This window comes from Monodelphis domestica, chromosome 3 (assembly GCF_027887165.1).
Source record: "Monodelphis domestica isolate mMonDom1 chromosome 3, mMonDom1.pri, whole genome shotgun sequence".
NCBI classification, from domain to species: domain Eukaryota; kingdom Metazoa; phylum Chordata; class Mammalia; order Didelphimorphia; family Didelphidae; genus Monodelphis; species Monodelphis domestica.
The window spans coordinates 530,546,215-530,571,655 of record NC_077229.1 but is presented as its reverse complement, the minus strand read 5'-3'; the positions used below and the strand labels follow the sequence as shown (position 1 = coordinate 530,571,655).

General features: G+C 43.3%; 1 protein-coding gene across 3 annotated transcripts; it reads left to right on the top strand.

The window, feature by feature from the left end:
• The first annotated feature begins 2,866 nt into the window (after positions 1–2,866).
• On the top strand, positions 2,867–22,219 carry NFIL3 (nuclear factor, interleukin 3 regulated). 3 transcript variants are annotated; one of them, XM_007486209.3, is made up of 2 exons: positions 2,867–3,021; positions 20,391–22,219. In XM_007486209.3, exon 2 carries the CDS (start codon positions 20,581–20,583, stop codon positions 21,961–21,963), a length of 1,383 nt encoding a protein of 460 aa, XP_007486271.1. In that variant the 5' UTR covers positions 2,867–3,021; positions 20,391–20,580; the 3' UTR covers positions 21,964–22,219. The 3 variants fall into 3 exon arrangements, with proteins under 3 accessions (XP_007486271.1, XP_007486270.1, XP_001378261.1); XM_007486208.3 differs by having other exon boundaries at positions 2,878–3,016; XM_001378224.4 differs by lacking the exon at positions 2,867–3,021 and adding an exon at positions 3,834–3,972.
• The last annotated feature ends 3,222 nt before the right edge of the window (positions 22,220–25,441 follow it).

Below are 25,441 nucleotides of genomic sequence, written 5' to 3'. Positions count from 1 at the left end.
CTATAACTGCCTATAATTACTATGTAAAACTGCCTATAACTACCACTAATAACAACCACCCCACAAAGTTCAAACCCAGTCTAGCCCAATCAAAAACAATCCAATCAGTGTTTAATTCAACCCCAATTAGGTCTGTCAATGAAGACTAGTCACCTTCCAAAAAGTTAAAAGAAGGGAAAAACAAACAAACCAACCCTAATAGCCTAAACCCAAAGCCCAAAACCCAAAGGCAAAAAGCCTTCTAAAAATTAAAGCCAAAAGGCCTCTCAGTAAGCTCAGGCCAGCCTTTATATTCCAGCAACTAAACACCAACCACCAAGTAATCACCAACCCACACCACCAGCAACCAACCCCCAATGACCACCCAGCAGACAACTTTCTGGCAACTGTCAGTCCTAACTATCAGCAACTGACCATCCCAAACAAGTCACACTGACCCAGCAGGGTGTCCCCAGTTCTGTAAGGATGATATTAGAAAATAAGTATTGTTTTATTAGTTTGGAGATAAGAAATAGAGTGGTTGGCTTGAGAAAGAATTGGAGTTTGAAGCAGAGCTGAGAGAGTATCAATTTCAAATGTTGACAGTTACAACCTGTTTTCTGTGTCAATTACTCTCTCTGGCCCTTGGTCTCAGAGTTGGCAGTGACACACACTCAGAGACTCTCTCACAGCTGGAGGAGGTAACATCTTTGCCTCTCTCCCTGTCTGAGGGAAAGATCTGAAGGAGCTCAGGGTTTTCCTTTCCCAACTTGGGAAACACTATTGAATATCTATTGTGGTTTTATAGATTGATTTAACTCTGAGAAGACCAAAGAAAAACCTGGTCTTTGGTTTGGACTCTGAGTCTGTTAAAACTCAGAGTTCTAATTTGATTCTTGTTGAGACTCAATCAGCAGCCTTTGTTATTTTATAATTTGAAGGCAAAGTTAAGAATTATAAGGATAATAGTGGTAGTTTTATTTAGATAGTATTAATTTGGTTAGTCAGATCAGAGAGGATTAGTGTAGCCTGTGAAACAGAGTGGAAGTGGTTTCTTGAAGAACCTGGGAGTTTATTTAGCTGGATTTAGAAACCTTTAGAATTAGAAATCCTTGTTATCCTTATATAGTTCAAGAAATATTTTATTTTTATAATAAGAGTCTCTTTAGTGTCCTTGTACCTGGCCCTGAAGGGACGTTCCCATTTGAGCGTCACTTCACTTTATCACTGAAGATACTTTTGATTACATCTATCAAAAGGATCTGAACCAGTTTGAACCTGTATTGGCAAGTTTTCCCATCTGCTTTTATAACTGGCCAATGATTCTTTTTACAGTTCCTACTTCCTGTCACGGTGGGCTGGTTAATGCCTCCACATCTCTATGGCAAGAGGGCCTTTAAATTGAAAGAGGAATAAAGAATTCCTTTTTATACAGCATACTCTCCATGCTCTAGTAATTCAGGTGTCTTCATATTAATCTAACAACTAATGAGAGGAAGATGAGGGAGGTTGTGAAACAAGGATGTCACTCTGCTCATTTGGGAAACTTCTGTTTCTGTTTGGTTTAAGGTCTGGAAGTTGGTGCAATCAGTATTTTTAGTGAAGAGCAATTTATGAGTTGGCTTGTGTTACGGTAATAGAAAATCTGATTGTATGTAGAGTTGAAATGCATGCAAACTAGGTGAGGGAGGAACTGAATAATGAGCTCCCCAATTGTCTTTGTGGACTTTTGTTGATCAGGAAAATTATTTGACCAAATGCATGCCCTGACTGGTCAATTCACAAATGAACGAGACATCCGGAATCACTGGCTCCGGAAATGTCAGTTGTCACAGCTCTGTACAGATCTATGTGTATGCGTGTAGGACAGAGATGTATTTGTATACATCTATATGTGTGGGTGTGTAGATGTGGAAATATTAACATGTATTAGTATCAGGAAAGTCAAACTCTGTGCAGTACCCAAACGCCATGGGTTTCATCTCCTGAAAAATCCGGCCATAAATAGTCTACTAAAAGGGCTGGTATTTGATTGCTGAGCCTGAAGTCAGGAAGACTCAGATTTCATTTTGGAGTTCAGATGTGGCTTTAAACACTTATTATGTGACCTTGGCCCAGTCATTTACCCGACTAGCCTCAATTCGTCCTCTGTGAAATGAACTAGAGAAGCACTGCAGTATGTTAGCCAGGAACACTGCAAGTGGAGTCCCGAGACGTCTGACAGGAACAAACTTCACCGAGTTCTTTCACTTCTGGGCCAGTTCTTAGAGCGAAGGGAAGGGAAGAGCATGGGAGCAAAGCATCATGGGAGCAAGAGCAATTCGAAGTCCTTTTTCCACGAAGGTCCTTAAAGGTGTGTCCAGAAGCCAGTCTGCTTGGTAGCAGGTAGCGGCATATGCCAAGTAGCGCAAGAGTGGAGGGCGCGCCCAGTGAGGAAGGAATCAGCACAAGGGTCTTCGGCAGACTTTCCCACCAGCTCCAAATCATGCATAGTTCCGGGAGGGTCTCCCTACGAGGCAGCGGCGGCTCCATATCAATCCGCAAACGTCGGTCACGCAGGCCCTTTTTAGCGGCCCGAAGGGGGTCGCCTTCTTCTCTGGCTTCAGGAGCTGGGGGCTCGTGTTTCTGTCTGGCGCCTCATTCCCCGTTTTGCAGCCTTCTGTAGAGTCTCCCTTCCCGGACGGTTGACTCACTCCAGCTCCCTCATCCCTGTTTCCCGGCTGGCTGGCTGGCCGGCCGGGCCTCCAGCAAACCAGCCGGGGGATCCAGCCTCACCTCCAGTCTGACCTCCCCTTTCCAGCTTTCGCTGGGCTTCCCCTCCCCCAGCCCCTATCGGCTTCTTATCAATGAGGTCACGGGGGCTGAGTACGTGCTGGGGAACCAACCAGCGTCCCCGGGAGGCGGGGGTGGATGTAAACTGTGAATCATGCAGCCGGGCTGGGTTCGGTCTCGTCCTCGACCAGACTCGCGGTACACACTTAACCTAAGCCGTGTCTGCAGCCCAGCCCAGCCCAGCCCGGGGATCCGCCCGCAACAGGTCAGGTAACTGTCGTCCACCATGAGCCAGAAAGACAAGCGGGCTGGAAGGGCGAAGGGGAAGAAACAAGGGGGAGCAAGCCATGAACCCGGAGAGCGAGAAGGGCTGCGGCCAGCGCAGCTCCAACCCGCAGGCTCGCTCCCGAGAGAGGCCGGAGCCCCTCCCTCCCTCTTTCTTTCTCTTCTCCCCTCCGCGCGTTACGCAATCCACGGAGCGCACAGCCCCCGTACCGCCGGCGGCCGAGCGGAGGGAGGAGCCGATGCCGTAGGGATGGGGAGGGAAGGGAAGCTTCGCTAGGGGTGATGCTGGAAAAGAGGGAGGGGAGAAGCCAAGTGGGCGGGACGCGAGCAATTCAGCTCCCGGCCTCCTCCGCCCAGAGCAGCAGTAGCTATTGGTGGCGGGGCGGGATCTGGGCTCCGTGATTGGCGTACAGCGCACGCCAGTCACCGCCGGGCTGGCAGCAGGGTACGTTGCGAGGAGCACAGTATTGACCTACTAACACAGATCTCTGGCGGCGGCGGCGGCGGCGGCGGCGGCGGCGGCGCGCGGAGGTGGTGCCCTGCCGTAGCAGGCAGCTAGACCCCTCCTGTCACTCCCCTTCCACCGCCCCTCCCCCACTCGCGGCCCCTCTCTCGGAGCCGAGGAAGTGCTGCTGCAAACTGTCTGTCTCCTCTGGGTCCCGCTAGCGGCCTACCGGCCTTCCCGGGGGTGGGAGCGAAGCCCCAGGCGAGCCCTTCTCCTCAGCTCCTTGCTGCTGCCCTCGCCCACTCCAGCAGCCGCTGTGCCCGAGCTTTCCTCCGCCCTGCCCGTTCTCGCTCCAGTCCCGAGCTGAGGCATGGCGTCGGGGGGTCTGCACTCCGGCTGACTTCTGGAGGCGGCTCCTCGGCCCCGTAGTGGCGGCGTCTTCTGCCCCTCCCACCCCGTTCTTCGCCCGGGCCGAGATGGAAATGCAGAAGGTAATTGCACGTGTCGGGAGCTTTGTTTTCATTCTCTGTCTCTGCGCCCCTGCCTCGGTCTCTCCTCCGCGCCTCACCCCGCCCGCTCGGGTGTCATTTGGAAGAGTCCGGAAGTGTGTGTGTACGTGTGTGTGTTCGGGTGACATCTGCAGCCGCGCGTCCTTATTCATTAGACAAACTTTCGCCGCTCCGCGCGGGGGGGCCTCGCCCCCTGAAGGTGGCAGTATTCATCGCAGCCCCCACCCCCACCCCCACCCCCGGCACGTAGACTGCTCGCTCTCTGGGCCTGCCGTGGTCTAATCTGACTGCACGGAAGGCCCATTGACGATCGGCTCGAGAAAACTCCGTTCTCGGCAGCGCTTCGGAGCCATTTCCGAGCAGGCAGGCGGGCGGGCGGGCGGGCGGCGGAGAGCTCTGACTCACGCCCCACCCCCTCTTCTCCTGGAACTCGGGGAGGGCCGTCGGGGGTGGAGGAGAAGGAGAAGATGCGAGACGTTGAGTAACTCCTGAAGACTTGACTTGGTTCTTGAGAAATCGGGTTCGCAGGGGGAGGGGCGTGACGGCATTCCGAAATGTCAGGGCTCGAGGCTAGCCCTTGCCCAGCTTTTCCAGCCTGCTTTCAAAGGCCCGAGGGAGATCTGGGAGATTTGCTCTCCCAGACATTGCATAATCTGCCCACTGAGAGGCTGGGCAGGACTGGAAGGGGTGTGTGTGTGTGTGTGTGTGTGTGTGTGTGTGTGTGTGTGTGTGTGTGTGTGTGTGTGTGAGTGTGTGAGTGTGTGAGTGAATGTGTGTGTGTGAATGTGTGTGTGTGTGCGCGCGCGCGCGTGCAATGATTGTGTCGTTCTGGCGCTGCGTAGTAAAAATGACGTCTGTCTTCGACCTCAAGCACCAACTAATTGAAGGTCCCCAAGAATAGGCACATCCTAGTGGAGGTTGCAGTCAAGAGGCTCCAGGAGCCCTATAATCTTATCGGGTAAAGAGAGTTGTGCCGCCGGCTGAAGCACTCCCTCCGGGAAGGGAGATACAGCCCTTGTAGCTCCCTCTTCCCCTCACTTGTGTGCAGCTGCTTTTTCAGACTGCCCAACCGATCGCCTAATAGTTCCTGGAAATGTTGCATTATGTAACCGCGAGTTTGCTGGCCGAGGCCCCAGGAAGAGGGAGCTAATTAGGCGATTTTGATAGTCGAGCTACAGAGAAACTGGGGCAGCGAGCTCGCTAATGTCACTGGGGCCGGGTTTTCGAGGGACGACGCTTAATGGGAAGGCCGACAGCTCACTGGCCGCGGCTTGGGTTAGCCCAGGCTGCGGAGCACGTCCGTCCTGCACCCGAAATTGTGTTCTGCTATATTTAGCCCATCACAAGTTGGCCATTGTGGCTTCCCGGCGCTATTTCTGGTGCCGCTCCAGGACTGTTAGCAAATAGACGTTCGTTCGTTCGTCCGTCGGTCCGGGGCCATTTGTTGAGGCTTCATTCCCCGCCTTCGGAGGCATTTTGACGAGCCTCTATTTTATGCAGCTCGCGGGAAGCCTCCGCGAAGGGTCCAGTCATTTTCTGAGCCTTTTTAATTGGCAGCATGAAGTCACCGGATTGCTCTTTAGATCTCCCACCCCCACCCTCCGAGAGGATTTGTGGGAGGCAGACTTAGGTCACTAATTGTTGGATGTGGCCTTTCCTGCTTTCATTCAGAATTCTGTGGCGCGGTGGGTGTGTGAACGTTTATTTAGCCCCCTTCAAAGCTCCACACAGATTTGTGCAAGTTAGGTGTAGACGGACTGTCCGAATTCGATTGTGTGTGCGTGTGTGAAAAGGAATCTTCATCAGTTCTTGAATTCTCGGGACGTGTGTGCTAGTGTGAATGATTAAAGCCTCTTTCTAGGAAGCCCATCCCTGGGGTAGCCTCCATGAAGCCCGGCAGGCATCCCTCCCCCGTGGCAGCCCACCCCAGCTAGGCTGAGCCTGTCTCCGAGCTCTCGCCAGGGGGCCCAGAGGACCGAGCCTTCTGCCAGCTACTGCCAGGGGCCAGGCCCCGCTTTCCTTTGCTGGCAGCCCAGCGCCGCGAGCTGGTCCCAGGAGCAAAGGACGCCCTCTCCCTCCTTCCCAGGCTTCGCCCCTCCAGACCCTCCCGAGGTCGTGAGGAATAGCAGCAGAAGCTGACAGCACGCCCGAGGTGGGAGAGAGGGCAGAAAGGGAGGGGACTCGGCTTGGCCGGGGTAAGAGATCGCCGCCGCCCCCCCCCCCCAGTCTGGGGAAGGGGCACAGAGGGATGGCGCTGACGCTTCTGCTCTTCTTTGTTCTGGGCACGGGGGAGGGGGAAGGGGGAGCCGGCAGGGAAGGCTGGAGCGAGCCGGGGAGGGGCGATGCCCGAGGCTGGGAGGAGTGAGAGGCCAAGGGTCCTGTATAAATGGGGCCGTGGATAGGCAGATTCAGATCTGGATTGTGTGGGATCTGGGAGTGCGGAGCCCAGTTCTCCGGCTGGTGATAATAGACTGGCTGGCAGAGCTGAGGGGCCCCAGAGAAGCCGAATACCTCTGTAGTCCTGTAATGTGGGCAGGGGAAAAGCGGCTCATGAATATAGAGGAGAGAAAAGGAGGGGAAAAGGAAACCTCCCAGAATGGAAAATGGGAAGGGTGGGGAGTAGAGAAAGGCATGCTGGGAGGGAAGAGGAAGAAAGAAAGAAAGGGGGGGGGGAGGGAGGGAGGGAGAGAGAGAGAGAGAGAGAGAGAGAGAGAGAGAGAGAGAGAGAGAGAGAGAGAGAGAGAGAGAGAGACAGAGAGAGAGAGACAGAGAGAGAGAGAGAGACAGAGAGAGAGACAGAGAGAGAGAGAGAGAGACAGAGACAGAGAGAGAGAGAGAGAGAGAGAGAAAGAGAGAGAGAGAGACAGAGAGACAGAGAGAGAGAGAGACAGAGACAGACAGAGAGAGAGAGACAGAGACAGACAGAGAGACAGAGAGACAGAGAGAGAGACAGAGAGACAGAGAGAGAGAGACAGAAAGGGAGTTTGGCAGGTTGCAAAGTGTTAAGCAATCTCCCACTATCCCCATGAGTTCTGCTTTTACTCTTTGTGTCTGGGGATTGGGAAACCTCTTGTTCCAGAGACAGAATTTGGCTTTAGAAATCCAGTGGAAAGTGGCAGAGCCTCGCCTTATCCATCCATTCCTCCACATGTTGATGAGAGTTTGGGTGCTGCACACTGGGCTCCCGGGCTCTCTAGAGGCTTGCAGAAGGAGGGGAATCGGTGGAAGGAGCCTCTACATTGGCGGCTCCCTCTCTGATTTTGGGGGTTTTGTCATTAGAAAACGTCCAGTGGGCATGACTGGCCGTTGTCACGTGTGGTCAGAGGAAAGGGCAAGCTCTTGCTCTATTGTTCTGCCTGTCATTCCAATGGATTTTGGAGCCCTCTAAGGGCCTGGCTTGGGGGATGCCCACGAAAACACTCTGTTCTTCCAATAGAAATGAAAATGGTGTCAGTGGACAGAGAAGTTGTTGCGGTGACCTTTCCTTCCTGCAATACTCCCACAGCATTTCCTGGGACTCTCCTCAATTGGGAAACTCTTGGAGAACGGCCACACTTAGGCCCAGAAAAGAATGGGTGACGCTCAGAACAGAGCCGTTCGTGTTCCTTTGGCTCTGTATGATACTTGTTTCAACCCAGAACCTTCCGACATTTAGTTAGACTCCACGTTGTTAAATGGAGTCCTTTGACTACAAGTCTCTTAGCTTTCCAGACTGTTATTTGAGAGTTGAAGCTTTGTGCCTTTTTTCCATCTGGTCTGAAGTGACTCTAGGGGGGAAACACTACCGGTCCTGGATGGCAAAGGGCACTTCCTCGAAGAATTTGGGGAGGGAGGCCCTGAAAGGTGAGCTGATTGGCCTCCAGTCACACGCTGGCCGGTGTTGATGCTCTGGCCTTCCAGACAGCCTTTCCCATTCTGTTAGTGCGGTTTGGGAGTCCGGCTCACCAGGCCACATGCTTGTTGCCCGGCTTTAGACCATTTCCCCGAGGACTTTTGACACTTGGGAGACGCCCCTGGACCCTGTCAGTGATAAGGCCCTGGAGATTGGACCAGGCTGCTCATTCCCCGCAACAGGCCCAACTAAGCAGGCCAAGCCCTGATCAGCTCTTGCAGAGGAGAAAGTTAAAGCAAGAAAGGGGAAGCAGCCATCCCCAGGGAGGAGAACTGCTCACCTCCCCAGTCTGTGCCCCTTTCTGAGGAGCACAAACAAGCTGGCACAGACCGAGGAGGCTCGTGGCCCATTGGAGTGGCTTTAACCATCTTACTCTATGCAGGAAAGGCACTGGCTAACCTTGCTTGAAAATGATGCTACAGTAGCGGCGTTCTTGTCGTTGTTGCCAACATTAAGATACAGTATACAAATGTAGTCTAATAAGGCACACACTTCTCCAAGGCCAGCACAGCCTGGGGCGGGGGGTGTCCATGATGGCGAAAGGGAGGGCGATACCTCGGGAGGCATTCCTAGATCGGGAATCTCCAGCCTTTCTTGGATTGGAAAAGACTTTCTCGTGGGGTAAACTTGCTCCCTTTGGATGTGGAGCTGTGGTGAAGGCTCCCTCCCTCCCTCCCCTTTGGGCTCGGCTAGTATTGAAAGCGTATCCTTGCGAACTGCAATTACAAAATAACTATGAGGCAACTACCTGGAAAAGAGGAGCCTTTGCTTAAGACTGCTGTTGAGCAACGCCCTGACTCACCCCTTTCACAGATTCTTCTAGATGACCCTGCGTGGCCATAAAGCCACTACTGGGTGCATGATTACGCTTATGTAATGGAAGAGGGCTGGTCATGTGGCTAAAGTCTTCTTTTTATGGCCCTTAAACTATTCAGAATCTCCTTTGAGTCCAGATAGCATCAAGTTGAAAACCAAAAGGTAGACATTGATGACGAAGAGCATATTCACAGGGAGGATTGTATTCAAGTAATGGGAAGGCCATTGAAGATCTCTTGTTTTTACATGGCATGCTGGACCTGGAGTCAGGACAGGCCCGAGTCTAAGCGGTGTGACCCTGGGCAAATGACTTAACTCTGTTGGCCTCAGTCTCCTCTTCTGTAAAATGAGCTGGAAAAGGAAATGGAAAAGCACTTTATTTTTGCCCAGAAGTCAGACATAACTGAGAGACAGTATTGCTTGCTGCTTTGCTATTTTAAAACTTTTTTATTTGTTAAGATGAGTCTTTCAACATTCCTGAAATATTAGGCTAATCTTGACAAGGATAAATTTAGAAAAATAGTATTCCGAGCTAGTTCTTTCCCCTTGAATGCCGTTGTGCCCGTCATCTCTTTTCAGTTATCTCAAGATTTCTCCGAACAATGCTGTCGTAGAGAGCTCCTTTTTATGTGATCTGAATTTCAGGTCAGCGTAATAATGAGCAAGCTTCACTGATAGCACACAAGTTTGATTAAACTGTGCTTTCTTTGCACATCCGATTTCACTGGAATGAGAACTTTCGTTATCGAGCAAGTATAAAAAGTTGGTACCCTCATGCAGCCCGTTACATAGGTTCTGTGGACTATACTCGTTTTGTAGGCTACCCTAATTCGTCCTTCCACTTGATTCATTGCTATGTATGTTGATTTTATGAGATCTATGGCTGTTTAGGTTTATTGGGGGATGGTTTCTTTCTTTGTGACCCCGGCTTCCTTAATGAATTGGCTCAGTCTCCATTCCCATTCATTCAGTGTTACTTGTATAAGGTTGTATAAATGGAAAAACCTCCATTCCCAGTGGTAGTTCTTCCGTCCCCTCCTCCCCATTTATTTAAATAGCTTGATTCCATTCCCTATGATTGTGGTAAAAATACTAGTTACAGCTTAATAAATGAAATCCAACCGAAATCTGACCTCCTGCTAGAAGCCTTCCTCCAACCCCTCTTAATGCCAGTACTTTCCCGGTATTTCCTCAAATACAGGCTCTAATGCCACTTCTTATTTATGAAGATGTAGTCTTCGCTTCATTTGGCAATTTTCCTTGCAGCATAAGCAGTTCTCTCAAAAGAGATAGGATTTCCTTCTTCCTATGTCTCCAGGATTTTCTGACAATGCCAAGAAGCATGATTTTAGCTTTCTCCTTTATATGTTATCAAGTGGATCCTCACAGATTAAAACAGTTAAATTAAAACAAACAAACAAAAAAACCCAACTATATCCCTGACTCCACAGAGAGGCCCACAGTTAGATATTTCTCAAATGTCACTTCAAAACTACCAGAATAAAGTACTTTTCCTACAACATTCCACCTGCTTTTAAACTTAAATAGCAACAAATCTCCAGAGTCTTTACGAGATGGACACTGTTACATTTATAAGTCTTTTAGCTATCTGACAATTGTACCCTTTTGGAATCCTGGCTGGCACTAAACAGCCTTACAAATTATTGTCCATGATGAACTGATTTCATGAAGCTTTTCATTTGACCTCTTCCTAGAAAAAGTACATTAACCATCCGGGAAATCTGCCATCTCTGCTCAAAGTATGGAACAATATAAAGGTGATCAGGATCATTAGTTTGCTACCCGCACTCTCCCTTTAATCATCCTTTCATATTTTATTCCTTCTACTTGTTATATATAGAAAACATTTTTAGCTGCATTTTTCAGTGTCCAGTGAATTGTCATTGTTGCTCACTTACCTTGAAACCTTCTCCTGAAGTCTAAGCCATTTGGGCATTTACTGCACTTTGTCTCCACTTTGAAGAATATTCCACGTTTTGTACTCTCAGGTGCATTCTGTACTCTCGTTGAGCTTTTAAAAATTTCTTACTTTTGAATTCTCAAAGAATTTTGAATTCTTGAATTAGATTTTTTCTCCCTACTTTATGCCACTTTTCAGATCATTTAAGTAATAACTTCCAGGTATGTATGCCTGTGTTTACTTTTTTTTTTTTAACTTACCCGTATCAATTCTAAGATAGAAGTGTAGCAAGGGCTAGCAAATTGGTATTAAGGGACTTTCCCAAGGTCTGAAGCCAGATCCTCCAACTCCAACCCTGATTCTTTACTCATTGTTCTACCTAACTGTCCATTATCTATTTACTTTTAGTTCAACATTGTTTCTAGATTCTATTTTCATAGTGAATTCATTTGCACTTGATTCTACCTTCAGGTAAAGTTTGGTATTTGAAATAAAAATGCTTTGCCTATATAAAAAGGAACATAATTGTCATATATATATAATAAAATATTTTATCATCAAAAGCATTCTCTGTTCCTTTAAGGTAATTTATCAGATTATCTTTTGTCAAAGATGAGAGAGAATAAAGCAAAAGCTGAGTTTCATGAGAACATTGATCATTTTTTTTTCAACCCTTAGCTTCCATCTTAGAATTAGTACTCTGTATTGGTTCTAAGGCAGAAGAGTGGTAAGGGCTAGGCAATGGGGGTCAAGTGACTTGCCCAGGGTCACACAGCTGGGAAGTGTCTGAGGCTAGATTTGAATCTAGGACCTCCTACTTTTAAGCTTGGCTCTCAGTTCACTGAGCCATGTAGTTGTCCCCAAAATGTTGATCATATTTTTATACTTAATAGTAGGTTTTACATGAATTACAGAGCAAGATTATTTCAATATTATAGTATTTGACTTTAAACATATAAGTTGAGTTTTCTAAGAATTTCAAGGTTATTAAAAATGTACTTCCTAAGGGAAGAATTTTCTTATGTAAGGCACTTAATGATGAAAAATTCAGAATATATTTTTGTAATTTAAAACTTTGTTTTATTTGAAGTTTGTTTAGAAAATGCTCATTAAACTGAAATATTTTCTTACTGGGCTTTCTTTTTCAAGTAAGCATAGCACATTTTTTGGTATGCTAGTGATTACTTTTCACTCTCATTTCACTTCGACTTACATTTTCATATTATTCTTAAAATTCTGAAGACATTTTGCATGTGTTATCTTATTTTAGCCTAACAGCAACTCGGTGAGATGAGCACTATAGCTTTTGTTAAGCTCTTTTTACACGTGGGATAATTGAAGTTCCGACATGTTGTGACAGGTTCATGAGAGTTCTCAGAAAGTTTACATCATCCTCTTGACTACATAGTCACATGATGTTATCCATTATGGCATGCTGCAAAACACCGTATTACTGTAATGACCAAGCTTATCTCGGGAAAGGAGATGAAGAAATAGACTTCATTCCTTTTCTTTTTTGGAGAGAAGAAAGAATATGAATGAATGATGTTGCATACACTTCCAACGATATTTCGTTCTGTGGTTTTGCCCACTTTTCCGTGTGTGGGAGAGGTGGCAGGGATATGTCTAGCAATGATTTTGATGTTCAAAATGGCATTGATATATTTGTAATTTCTAACAAGAAAAAAATTAAGGTTGTATGGACGTTTGTAGTGCATCCACATGGATCTCTTTAGATACCTTTCCTTTTTCCTCTTGGGTAGAATTGAAACCCTTTGTGTCTTTAGAATTAAATATCAAAGTAAGATTTAATGTGCTAAAATTGATTCACAAGTATGATTGATATTGACTGTACTGATTTAAGTCATATTTTAAAACTATCATTTTTCTTTTTGCCTATGGTGACTTAAAACAATTCTCTCTACTACTTCCACAAGAGAATAAGTAAAAATATGAAATAGTTTTATTGTATTGTAATTGTTCATTACAATAGAAAAAGAAAACACAGAAAACCCCTTCAAAATGAAGCCCTGTTCAATTAATTCTCTCATGTATCTTCAGTCTTCTGGACTCAGTTTATTGCTATTGATTAGAGTTCCAAGTCTTTCAGAATTCTTTTTCTCTCTGATGTCATTTTGTTATTTCAGCTTAGTTTAGTTTAGATCCGCTTTTCACGACATCATTTAAATCTTCCCAGTTTCTCTGAAGGTGTCTATTTTTAATATTCCATTACATTCATATAGCACAGGGTTTTTCCTAGCCATTCCTAAATAGACACGGCCCTCTTAATGTACACTTTTGGACGACTATTTTAAAAAGCTGCTTTATTTTTGTACATATGAGTCATTTTTCTCTTGGTTTCACTGTTGCAGCGAAGGATTATTAGTAAGTTAGTTACTAGTTAGTGAGGGCATAGATTAGTAACTTTTAGGAGAGAGTTTCGAGTTGCTTTACAGAATAGCTGGACTGATTCACAACTTTGCCAGTGATGAGGGTACATGTTTTCTTGTGGCATTTCCATTCCAACACTTACCATTTTCCTTCTTTTAAATCTTTACCAATCTAATAGCAGAAATTCATCCTTTATTGTTCCTAGGATGATTTCCCCTGTACATTTTTTTTTGAGTGAAGCAAAACACCATTCCTTATTGGCCATGGCCAGTAAAACATCTCAATGTGCACTCTAAGTCCTTCTGTTCTTTATCAGGAAGCGGATAGTGTGCTGCACCATCAGTCCTCTGGAATTTTGGCTGGTTACTACACCAATCACAGTTTCTAGTTCTCTAAAATTTGTTTGTCTTTTTAACACTACTGCTAGTGTATAACTGGTTCTCTTGTTTCTCCCCTCTTCATTCTACATCAGTTCATACAATTCTTCTAAGGTTTCTCTGAAAACTTCTCCTCCCTGTAAAATTTAAGTCAATAAAATCCTACTTCTCCTTAACTATACAAATTAATTCCATTTTAGGTTGCACTGAATGGATAGAGGACTGAGGAAGTCTTCCACCTTAAAAAAATAAATAAAAAGACAAGAGAGAAAAATAATCTATAACATTGTGTTCAGTTGTGGCTCCACACTTTTATGAAGAATATTAATAAACTATTTGTTCACAGGAGAATAAGCAATATGCCTTTTGCCATTATTCTTCCTTTACCCCATCTCACAGAAAAAGGTGACTCTTCTCCTTACCAAGACTAATTCCTCAACACCCACATGACTCATTCCATCCCATCTTCTACAACAGATTGCTTCCTCTCTCATCCCCACTGTCTGTATTACTTATCTTCAATCTCCCTTTCCACTGTACTTCCATACTACCTACAAACATGGTCAGGTCTCCTCCATCCTGAAAAAACCCTCACTATACCAACTAAGTCATCTATACCTTGTAGCTATACCTAGATCCTCCCTTTGTCAGCTAACCTCCTTGAGGAAGATGTCTTTACTTGCTCTCTTCTCACTTCCTTCTTAATTTTGCATAAACTGGCTTCTGGACTCAGTATTTAAATAAAAATGATTCTCTGCAAAGTTACTATGATTTCTTAAAGATCACATCCAGTGTCCTTTTCTCTCTCCATCCTTCTTGACCTCACTCCAACTTTGACACTGTTGATCACCCTCTTCTTGATACTCTCCTCTCTACGCTTTTATTTCTCAGTCTCCTTTGCTCACTTTTCATCCTGGCCATACTGCCTAACTGAGGAGTCTAAGACTACTTCTCTTTTTCTCTCTATACTATTTCACTTGGTGATCTCATCAACTCACCTGAATTTATTATCTCCTGATGCTAATGATTCTCAGATCTAATCAGCCCTAGGCTCTCCATTATTCTCCAGTTTCATATCTCCAACTGCCTCTTGGACATCTCAAACTCAATATCCCATAAAAATCTTCAACTCAGCTCATCTTTCCCCTAAAACTCTCCCTTTCTCCATCTAGTCGAGGGGACTACCGTCTTCACAGTCCCTAGGTGTCTTCTCCACCTCACTTGCAACTCCCCTCCTACCCTACCCTACCACATCCATTATCTTGCAAAGCCTGACAGTTTTATGTTCAAAACGTATCTACTCTGGTGCAAGTCCTCATCACTTCATGCTGGCCGGTCTTTTCCCCATAACTCTCCTTACTTCATTCTACCTGTTACTTCCTCAAGTGCAGATCTGGCTTTATCATCTCCTACTTAATAAACTCCAACAGGTCCCTATCACCTCATCTCTCTGGTGTCCAGTGTTCTTTTTCACCTCTTCTCTCCACCTTTCCGACTTCTTATACCTTATATCCCCCATTTAATCTTGAATTTAGTGGCGCTAGTCTCCTTGCTGTTCCTCACACAAGACACTTCATTTCCTTACTGGGAGTTTTCATAGATTGTCTCTCAAGCATGGATTGCTTTCCATTCTCATTACTGCCTCTTTCAAGACCCAGCTACAGTCTCCAGAGGAAGGCTTTCCTGAGTGAGCCCTCTTAATTCCAGTACCTTCTTTCTTTCTAGTGACTACTTTCACATTCATCCAGCTTCTCTTTATGCTATATCCTCCATTAGTTCCTGTTCCTTGAGGGCAGTGACTGTCTTTTGCCTTTTATTGTATGTATCCTCAGCACTTAGCATAGTGCTTGGCACATAGTATGTACTTAATATGTGTATAGTGACTAATTTTGATATCCTGCTATGAGAATTGGTTTATGGAAGTAAGGACGTTTTAACCGAGAGAAGAAAAGGCAAATGGGGTTTGGGGTGGAATACCTGATCGTTAGTTCCAATTATTTAAAGAACTGTTATGTGTAAGAGGAAATAGATTTCTTTTCCTTGGTCCCAGAAGATGGAAATTTAGAGAGCCACATCCAGGCTTTAGGTAAGGGGAAAACTTTGCAAATAATTAGAGCTATCTCAGAGTAAAATGGGTGGCCTTCTAGAATGAGTGGTGTTTACAGTTCATTGATGGTCTCCGGACAAAGACTAGATGACCATTTGGCATATTGTGGGAGAGATTTTTATTTAGATGTACATTGTTCTAGATAGTCTTAAATGTTTCTTCCAACTCTGAGATTATGTGATTAGGAACATATTGCTGTTGTTAAGTAATTTTCAATTGTGTCCAACTCTTCAAGACTCCATATAGGGGTTTCTTGGCACAAGATACTGAGGTGGTTTCCCATTTCCTTCTCCATCTCCTTTTACAGATGAGGAAACTGAGGGAAATGGGGTTAAGTGACTTGCCCAGAGTTATATATCTGGTAAGTGTCTGAGGCTAGATTTGAACTTGGGAAGAGAGCTAGAGGTCTAGCACTCAATCCATTGCACCACCTACATGCCCAGTTAAGAAAATAAATAGGAAATTTCTTTTCAGTGATGCTGCTTCTTAAAGGCAAGTATAGCTTAAAGTGAAGATTTGTGTTCTTTTAGTATTCTGGTGAATTTTCTGGAATGTTTGCATTATGGGAAATGTTTGCATTCCCTTCAGTAATACTCTGTATTCATAATGTTATCTCACATGCTGTGAGGCATGGGTTTGACACTGCTAGCTATGTGCTTGAGACACCACTTTATGGACGAGAACGTTGAAGTTCAAGAGATGTTAACTCGCCTGCCCAAGTTCCGTATTCGAATAAATGGCAGCTCTGAGACTTGTGTTCAAGTCTTCTGACTGCAAAGTGAATTGTTTTCTCCTCTACTAGAACTGAAAAAGAGTTCCATAGAAAGCAGGAAGAAAGAGGAAAGAAAGTGAAAACATGAAGCAAACTGAGGACATCATGAAGAATTTTTCCATGATGTGTTTGGAAAATTAGATGAATAAAAGGAACAAAAGTGAAAGGATTCACGGTGTTTCTAAGGCAAGGCTCTGAGGTTTGGTTTGGATTTAGGGGAAGGCGGCACTGAAGAAAGCTGCATTTTTACAGTGCAGTAATAGCTTGAAACGAAGTTAACAGTATCAAGTACAATAGCATCACTAACATCATTGCATTGGTATTTGATGCTATTAATATCATTTACCAAAAATAGTGACTAATACAGAACAGAATTCACTGTTGGGTTTAAAATACTTTCGGAGGAAGTGATAAAGTTGCTGTGAAATTAATCATAAGGGAAAATATTTGAGTTTGAAATGTGGTCTTAGTAATTAGGGTAATTCTTCCTGATGACATCATCAGTTGTTACCAAAGTGAAACAGTTGTCCTGATTGAAGATAATGGAGCATTTGCCATCAGACAGAAGAGAATTCATTTGGTTCTCCCATGGAGAGATCTGTTGATAAATCAACTTGGGCTTTGTCTTGGAGCCACTGAGATCTTAGATATACTTAGGTAAACAGAATTGCACTATTGCTCTACTCTTGAGATTATAGCTTATTTCAATGACAAATTTAAAATGTGGCATATTGACCAACATTACCCATAGATATTATTAACTTTGACTTTCCCTGCATTATTTTAAATGTGTTAGCCAGGAAAACCAATATTTAAATCAGATGTGAAAACAAATGAGTTATGATGTCATCTCTTTCCAAAATACAAGTAAATAAGGCTCTTTATGGAGATAATATGAAACAGTACATAGGCGGTGTTATAGTGATGGCTGTTAATGCAGATTCAAAACCAGTTTTCATTCTTTTTTGTAACATTCTTCACTGGGAGAATGTTTCTCAATAATAAGGAAAATAGTTTCATATGCATATGGAGAACACTATTGCAATGACACCAAGTAACATTGTATGATAGCACCAAGAAAAATCTAGTCATATTAAGCAAAATTTGAGAAGGGAGATGGAAGATGAGGTCTGTATTAACACATTAGAATAAAAGAAGATGAGGCCTGTATTGGAATTCCTATATTGGAATAAAGGAAGAGAACTATAATTTTGTATAAAATATAATTTGCATAAAAGCATGTGTTTATTTTAATTTACAATATTAAAGTTGGGAACAATAGTTTTGGGATATGACAATCACTATTAACATGAATGAATATTTTAAAAATTATTCACTAAAGTTGTCTTCTGAATAGTGGCAATAATCTTGATTTCTTGAAGGTCCTGCAGTAGATTACAAATCCTAAAAGATATCAAGATTGAAAGCCTTGCTTATGAGGATCGGCTTAAACTTAAGGGATTTGGCATTAAGTTACAGGCCTATCTAGATGAATGGAATGGCTAAAACATGAATAATAGTCAAAGGCTAAAAGCATAGATTTGGTAACATATGAAGTTAATACATGTTTATTCAACAAACCCAATGTGGCAGTATGTGTTTGTGTTGTGTGTTTATTATTGTACCTTAAGTGAGATTTGAAGTGAGACTTGGTCATCTATATAGACAGTGTTTAAATGTTGAAAAATTAATCAGACAAATGATTTCAGCAGGAATCCACTGTATAGTTTGCAGCACTCATGAGGCAACTATGTTTCTTTAGAACAGAGGTTCCTCACTATTTTTGTGTCATGGACTCCTTCCGCGTTTAAGAATAGCGTGTTTAAAGGAATAAAATAGGAGTGTGAGGGAAGCGAATTATATTGAAATACAATGATACAAATATTGTTAAAGGCATTTCTCAACCCTAGATTAAGAATTCCTGGACTTAGAAGAAATATTGTTGAAAACAATGAAGGGAAACACCAGGTTCTGATTAAGGGGAAAGGCAAGGCTTGTTTTGTGTTCCCAAGTTCTCTTTGTGCTGCTCATTTGAAAAACTAAATCGTAAATACACTTGACCAATGTAGAAAGCATGGAAATACACGAAGAACCGTTGAACTAAACAAACTGGACCCCCACATCATCAGTGTAGAACTGGAAAGAAATAATGAAAGGAGGGAAGAAGATATAAAGTTGATAAAAGGGAAAAGTTGTGCATAAAATAGAGCATTTGAACAAAATAAAAGATTGTAGTCAGAATTATAGTTCCAGAGAATGAAATGAATCTATTGAAGGCTATGGAGTGGCTAAAGAAAAATAGAAGGGTGAGGCACTTGTCTTATCCCGAGCTACTGCTTTTCTTAAACCGGTGTCTCTGTGGTGATGCAAACCTGTCCGTACTATTACCTGGCAAGACCATTTAACAAGCAACAGTTATTCATCAGGTGGGGAAAGTAGTTTTTTGTGTTAGGAGTAAAACAAATCTGAACAGAAAACTGAGAATTAGCATTTTTTCCCCAATAGATTTTGTTTCAAAAATCAGTTTCTAAGGTGTTGGGGCCCACCATGTGCTAGTCTTCTGATTTCATTTTTCACAAGATCTGTTCTCAAGAACATAGTAACGTGGTAATCATTAATGATGGAGTTCGGTGAATTGCGATTGGCTATTCTATTGACTCTGGTAGTTTTTGGGCTTTTTTTAATGCCAGAGAAGCTAGCCTGATTTTATGGAGTAGAACAGAGTTTGAAACCTTAGTCTTTAAGACTCTTTTTAATTGTTATTGCATCACTTGGTCTATACCTTCTGGAAAAGGCAAAGTAAACTGGCAGAATGCTGGGCTTTCAGATTTTCCCAGCTGATAAGGTTAAAATTGCTTTCTTTAGTCAGTGTAAAACTATGCACAATAAATAGTGACAAATGCTAAAGACTATCGTTTTTATGTAAGCAAGATCAGGTGTCACAGCTAAGTGGAGTCATGTTTGAGCAGCTGCCTTATTAAATCTTACAAAAATATGAATATACAATTGGACATTGAAGCTATGTCCAGAAAAAAGTGAATATTCTCAAGGGAACAAAGCATTTTTTAAAAATTCAGTGTTTGTTACTAAACCACTTGTCCAGCCAAATCCAAGATCCTAAGTATCATGAATAGAATAGAGTTTTTTGAAAATGAAAAAGATCTTCAAGAACAGCCAATCCATCGAAATCAGTTGAAATTCTAGAAGGTCAGAGGGGTGAAAATAAAACTCATTTTCTTTCTCCCTTTTTCTATAATTGAATTTTTCTTGTGCCCTCATTTCAAAACTTTTACTGCAAAGAAGAATAAACATCCTTTCTAGCACTGAACTGTTCTTATACTATTAAAATGTAATCCTTTATGACAGCAATTTTTATTTAGGACTTTCAAAAAAGTTTATTGTGTTCAGTTAAATTTGAGGGAACTAGAAATAAAGTACAGATCTAATTATATAATTCGGGTGCTTTCAAAAGAGATACTTATATTTTTAAAAGCACTTTAAAAAACTTTCCCCTTGTTGCTAACATACGCGATTAGTCACCTGTTGAAACAAGCTAAATGACTAAGTCAAATTACTAATTCAGTGAGATTATGGAAAGTTTTATGCCCACATTGTGGTCAGGTTTAAACATTATTTTTATATTAATCTTATTTTAATTGTTACAGAAATGCAAGCTTCCATTTATATATTTTGTTGTGAAAATTTGGAACCGGTTTTCTTGAGGTTGCAGAAGCAGTGTAGTACTTGAGGGCAGTGTTTGGTTTGGAGTGAAAGAGAATTGGGTTCAAATCCAACCACTGACTTCTATTAGCTAGTTGACCCTGAGCAAATTACTCTGCTTCTGAGTCTCGAGTAATTCCAAAGGGCTTCATTTAAGTATTAAAAAGGTTATAGAATTATGTGTCTTAACAATTAAAAGACAGGTTGAATCATTATGCTTTGAGATGGCTGAGGGTAATCCCTTGCCAGAGTGTACACTCGATTATTTTCCCTTTCCTGAAATCCAGTGAACTTGTGCAATTTTTAAAAAGTAGCACGGCATGAAATCGACAGTTTATTGAAAAATGAATACCCGAGATACATATCTGAATAACTAAAGTTGTTGTCTAATTTATCTATTGCAGATCACTTAGAAGACTCCCACTACATTTAGCAAGAAGAGCGTAGATCTTACCTTTTGCAATATGAAACAAAAAGAGAAGTGCTGATGGATATAAAATCGCAATTTTTTAAGAATTGTGAGTTGAGAAATACTGGAAATATAGTTTACTCTGCAACACAAGCTAAAAAAAGATTTTGTGTCCATTATTTCTGATGCAGCTGAGAAAAATGCAGGCCATTAAAAAGGAGCAGGCACTTGATACAAGTAGAAATGTGGACAAAATGCTAGTGCTTAACTCTGCCCTACCGGAAGTGTCTGAAGACTTGAATACAAATGAAGATCTATTACTTAACGAAGGAGGCGGTGGAAAAAACAAATCGTCAGCATGCCGGAGAAAACGGGAATTCATTCCCGACGAAAAGAAGGACGCCATGTATTGGGAAAAGAGACGAAAGAATAACGAAGCCGCCAAAAGATCTCGCGAGAAACGGCGGCTAAATGACCTGGTTTTGGAAAACAAACTGATTGCGCTGGGAGAAGAGAATGCATCTCTAAAAGCAGAACTGCTCTCACTAAAATTAAAATTTGGTTTAATTAGTTCTACGGTATATGCTCAGGAGATACAGAAACTCAGTAATTCTACAGCTGTATATTTCCAAGATTACCAAACTACCAAATCAAACGTGAGCTCGTTTGTGGACGAACATGAAGCGTCCATGGTGGGAAGTAGCTGTATTTCTGTCATTAAACACTCCCCTCAGAGCTCTTTGTCTGATGTCTCAGAAGTGTCCTCGGGAGAGCATTCTCAGGAGAGTCCGGTTCAGAACAGCTGCAGAAGTCCTCAGAATCAATTCCAAGACATAAAACAAGAGCCGATGGAATTGGAGAGCTACCCGAGAGAGTCAAGAGAGGATCGGAGTTCTTACCCAGCATCCATTTATCCAAACTACCTAGGAAACACCTTCTCTGGCTTCACGCACTCCCCTCCCCTCCTGCAGATGAATCGCTCCTCCAGTAATTCGCCAAGAACGTCAGAAACCGACGAGGGTGCTGTGGGCAAGTCATCTGATGGAGAAGATGAGCAGCAAGTTCCCAAAGGCCCCATCCATTCCCCGGTTGAGCTTAAAAGTCTCCATGCGACGGTGGTTAAAGTTCCGGAAGTGAATTCAGCCCTGCCCCATAAGCTTCGGATTAAGGCCAAAGCTATGCAGATAAAAGTGGAGGCGTTCGATAGCGAGTTTGATGGCGCCCAGAAACTCTCTTCACCCATTGACATGTCCTCCAAGAGACATTTTGACCTGGAAAAGCAGGACACGCAGAGTCTGATCCATTCTCCTCTGACGCCTTTCTCTGTGCAAGTGACTAACATCCAAGACTGGTCCCTGAAAGCAGAGCCCTGGCCCCCCAAGGAGCTCAGGGGCAGCCTCCAGAAGAGCTGCTCGGCGGGAGGGTTTGAGATCAAAGACGGCGTCTACGCCGTGTCTGACGTGGAGAACTTGTACTTGAAACAAGGCAGAGCCAGCTTCTCTGCGGACGTTGCCTCGCTGAAAAGACTTATCACGACACAACACATTTCTGCATCGGACTCCACCTGAGCTCCGCCTCGATTGTCTTTGCTGATTCTCCCTGGACTCGTGAGGTCGTTTCACTGTAACGTTCCCCAGTTGTCTGAGAGGCTCTCTTAGTGCCCAGGTTCTTCTGAAGATTAGCTTGCGTTCTGCTCACTATGCCTTGTGTAGTCAGGGAGCCTGTGCCGGGCTAAATGTGGGACATTCTGTTTTGGTGTTCAGTCATTACGTGTGACCGTGTCCACTTACAATAAAATATTGGTGACAAATGAAGCGAATTCAATGAAAGCAGCCGAGGTTTAAATGACGTCCCAACGACACGTGTTTCCTTTTACTTATTCCTTTGGGTTTGATCTCTTAACCAGGAAAACAATTTGCAACATACATTTTTCAAGGAATCTATTTGGGTTTTCTTTGAGTTTGGCTCACTGTAACCATGAAAAGAAAAGAAACCTTAGAAAGGGAAAATATACAGAGAATCTTTTTTTTTGTCTTTGAAAATTCCTTCCTTAAATGGTCCTCATTATTGAAATAGGCAAGTTTGCTGACCCTTCAAGATGGTAGACGCTCAAGTGACTCTCTGGTAGTGTTAGGCTGTAGGCCAGAAGGCCGGCCTCAGGCCTTACTCAGGGACAAGACGCAATCGCTGCTCTCAGTTTCCAAACAAAAAGGGCTTATTTGGGTGGTTTCCCACAGGGAAAGGATGGAGGGCCGAAGAAGGTTTCCCTGAACTATATTTTTCTAGAGCTCCTTCCCCAAGCTAGGAGACCTCATGGCTCTGCCTTCTGGTCTTCAAGCTCCCTTTCTCTGCCCTGTCTGTCTCTGAACCCCCCAAATCCTATCGATCTGTCCTGTCTGGTGGTCAAAGAGAGTTCAGCTAGCTGGGATAGCCTGGCACAATCACCCTCACTGGGTCCAGTCAAGAGGCTGCAGGTCTCAGTTGATGACAGTCTTTCTGGCTCAGGTTGGCTCTTCTCAATAAATCAGATAATGAATAAGAAACAGGATCTCAGGAACACTGTCAGTAGGAACTGCAGCGACTGATAGGTAACTTCCTATCCAGAGACCAAATAGAAGCGGGAGATCTCTCCGTAACAGGGCAAATGGCTTCCACCCGAAAGTCCTTCATTCACCCTGGCAGGCAGTGACGTTTCCAAGCACCCCCCTTCGGGATCTGTTCCTCATTTTATAACTTTCTGACATGCTTTCGAACTCAATCCTCTAATGTTCCAAGCAGGAGCCACCCTGGATGGCAACCCAAAGGCTCTGCCTTCTGCACACTTTCTCTCTTGCTTTTTTCTCATTCCCACATTATTAGGGCTATCTTTTGCTTTTTTAGAAACATTACACAGAAGTTGTTGTGGTTTATTTTTTTTAAGAAAGGCCCAAGTTGATTATCAGCAGCTTAGCCAGAGACATCTTTTAAAGCAGTGTCCATCGAGGCCATTACTTTAATCAGTGACCCGGATTACTATAGGGCTGTGAATGATAAGAACATTGCCAAAGGGGAACCATTGGTGTAATTTTCTTTCAGATAGCCCGTGCAATTCTGGAAGATGTCTATGTGGGGAATTTAGCTCTTTAGTACTAAAACACCAAAATCGAAGTGTATTTTTAGCTTGCATTCCAATTATATGTACTTTCCCAGTTTCAAAGGACACAATTCCTTTTTTGTCGTCATGCAGTTTGACATACATTTTGACCTTCAAAGAAATGGGTGGCTCCTTTTTTTCATACTAAATATGCACAGCAGATATATTATTTCAGATCAATTTAGGAGATAGTTATTTCATTAAATGATCCACAGTGACCATGACACCAGTTAAAGGAAAGGTAATGAGTTCACCATTTCCAAATTATTTATAGAAGATTATCAGCAGAAATGTATAGTTTATTATGTATTACAAATTGATCCAATTTGCAGTATTTTTAATATTTCTTAAGGACATTTTTCATACTGGGGAATGATTTGTGCTTTTAGTTTAATTGTCTTGGTTTCAGATTTACATGAAAAAGAAGCATTTCATGTACCTAAGGAAGGCTCAGCCACTCAGTCACTAAACATTATTAAGTGCCTACTCTGTGCTAAGTGCTGGGGATATCAAAAGATCAGCCTCTGCCCTTGAGGAGCCTACAATCTAACTCTATTGGAAATACAAAAGTAGTATTATTCAGGCGATGTTCTCTTCCATTACATTATCTGATATTACTAACAGTCCAAAGAGCCACTTTGAGTTGAAAGGAATAGGTGAACTACAAGGTGTCATTTGTATTTTAATTCTTTCCCTTGAATTTATTTTTTTAACCCCTTACCTTCCTTCTTGGAGTCAATACTGTGTATTGGCTCCAAGGCAGAAGAGTGGTATGGGCTAGGCAATGGGGGGGGGGGGGGCGGGTCAAGTGACTTGCCCAGGGTCACACAGCTGGGAAGTGTCTGGGGCCACATTTGAACCTAAGACCTCCTGTTTCTAGGTCTGGTTCTCAATCCACTGAGCTACCCAGCTGCCCCCTTTCCCTTGAATTTGTGCATCAATTGGGTGATATCATATAAAGAGAGATTGTTCTGCATGAGTCAGGTTAAATATATATGACTGATTCAGTGAATATGTGCTTTTTATTAAATCATGATAAACATTTTTAAAAATCACTGAACTGGCAGCAGGAATAGACCCCGCAGTGATAGAGCACTGTAGCTTGAGGAAAGTAAGACTTGAGTTCAAATGTGACCTCAGATACTAACTTCATGACTCTGGGGCAAGTCACTAAAGTGTTTGCCTCAGGCTACTCATCTCTCAAATGGGGGCCATAAGAGCACCTACCTCACAGGGTTGTTGTGAGGATCAAATGAGATAATATTTGTAAAGCACTTAGCAGAGTGCCTGGCATAAAAGAGAGGTTTAATAAATACTCATTACCTTCCCCTTTAGCATCATGGAGCAGAGTACTGTGTACAGCTAATCCTTCAATGTTGTATGTTGGTCCTATTTGGCAAAAGCTGGAAGTGTTCGGTGTCACTTACAATAAACAGAAATCTTATATTAAGGGTGCTGTGATAGCAAACATAGAATACTTTCAGGTTTGCAAAGTCCTGATTAGACATTATTTTCTTTGCTTCTCATAAAACCCTTCTGAAGCAAGTGGCATTTTTATCCTCATCTTATGAATGATGAAATTGAGGCTGCGCGACTTTCTAGACACCTAGGAAGTATTTGAAGCTAAAATGTTTGAACCTACATTTTCCTGTTGAAGGTCCGGTGTCTATCTGCTGCAGCAACTAGATGCTTTCCATTCTAAGAATCACTTAAGAATTGGAAACCACAATTTATTTCTAGATAATCACAAATCCAGTCCTTTCCCCACTTTGATTCCATAAAGCAAAGCACTTAGTGCCAGCTTAGATCTACATTTCCGGAGCTGTGAAAGAGAATTCTTTACTCTGTTGTCTATCCTCAGTTAACACTAACTTAGTGCTTCTCACTAGATTGTGAAGACAATATTAACTCTC

What these genes read in the sequence shown, in the direction of transcription:
- NFIL3 (XM_007486209.3), top strand. Translation starts at nt 20,581, where the DNA reads ATGCAGCTGAGAAAAATGCAGGCCATTAAAAAGGAGCAGGCACTTGAT.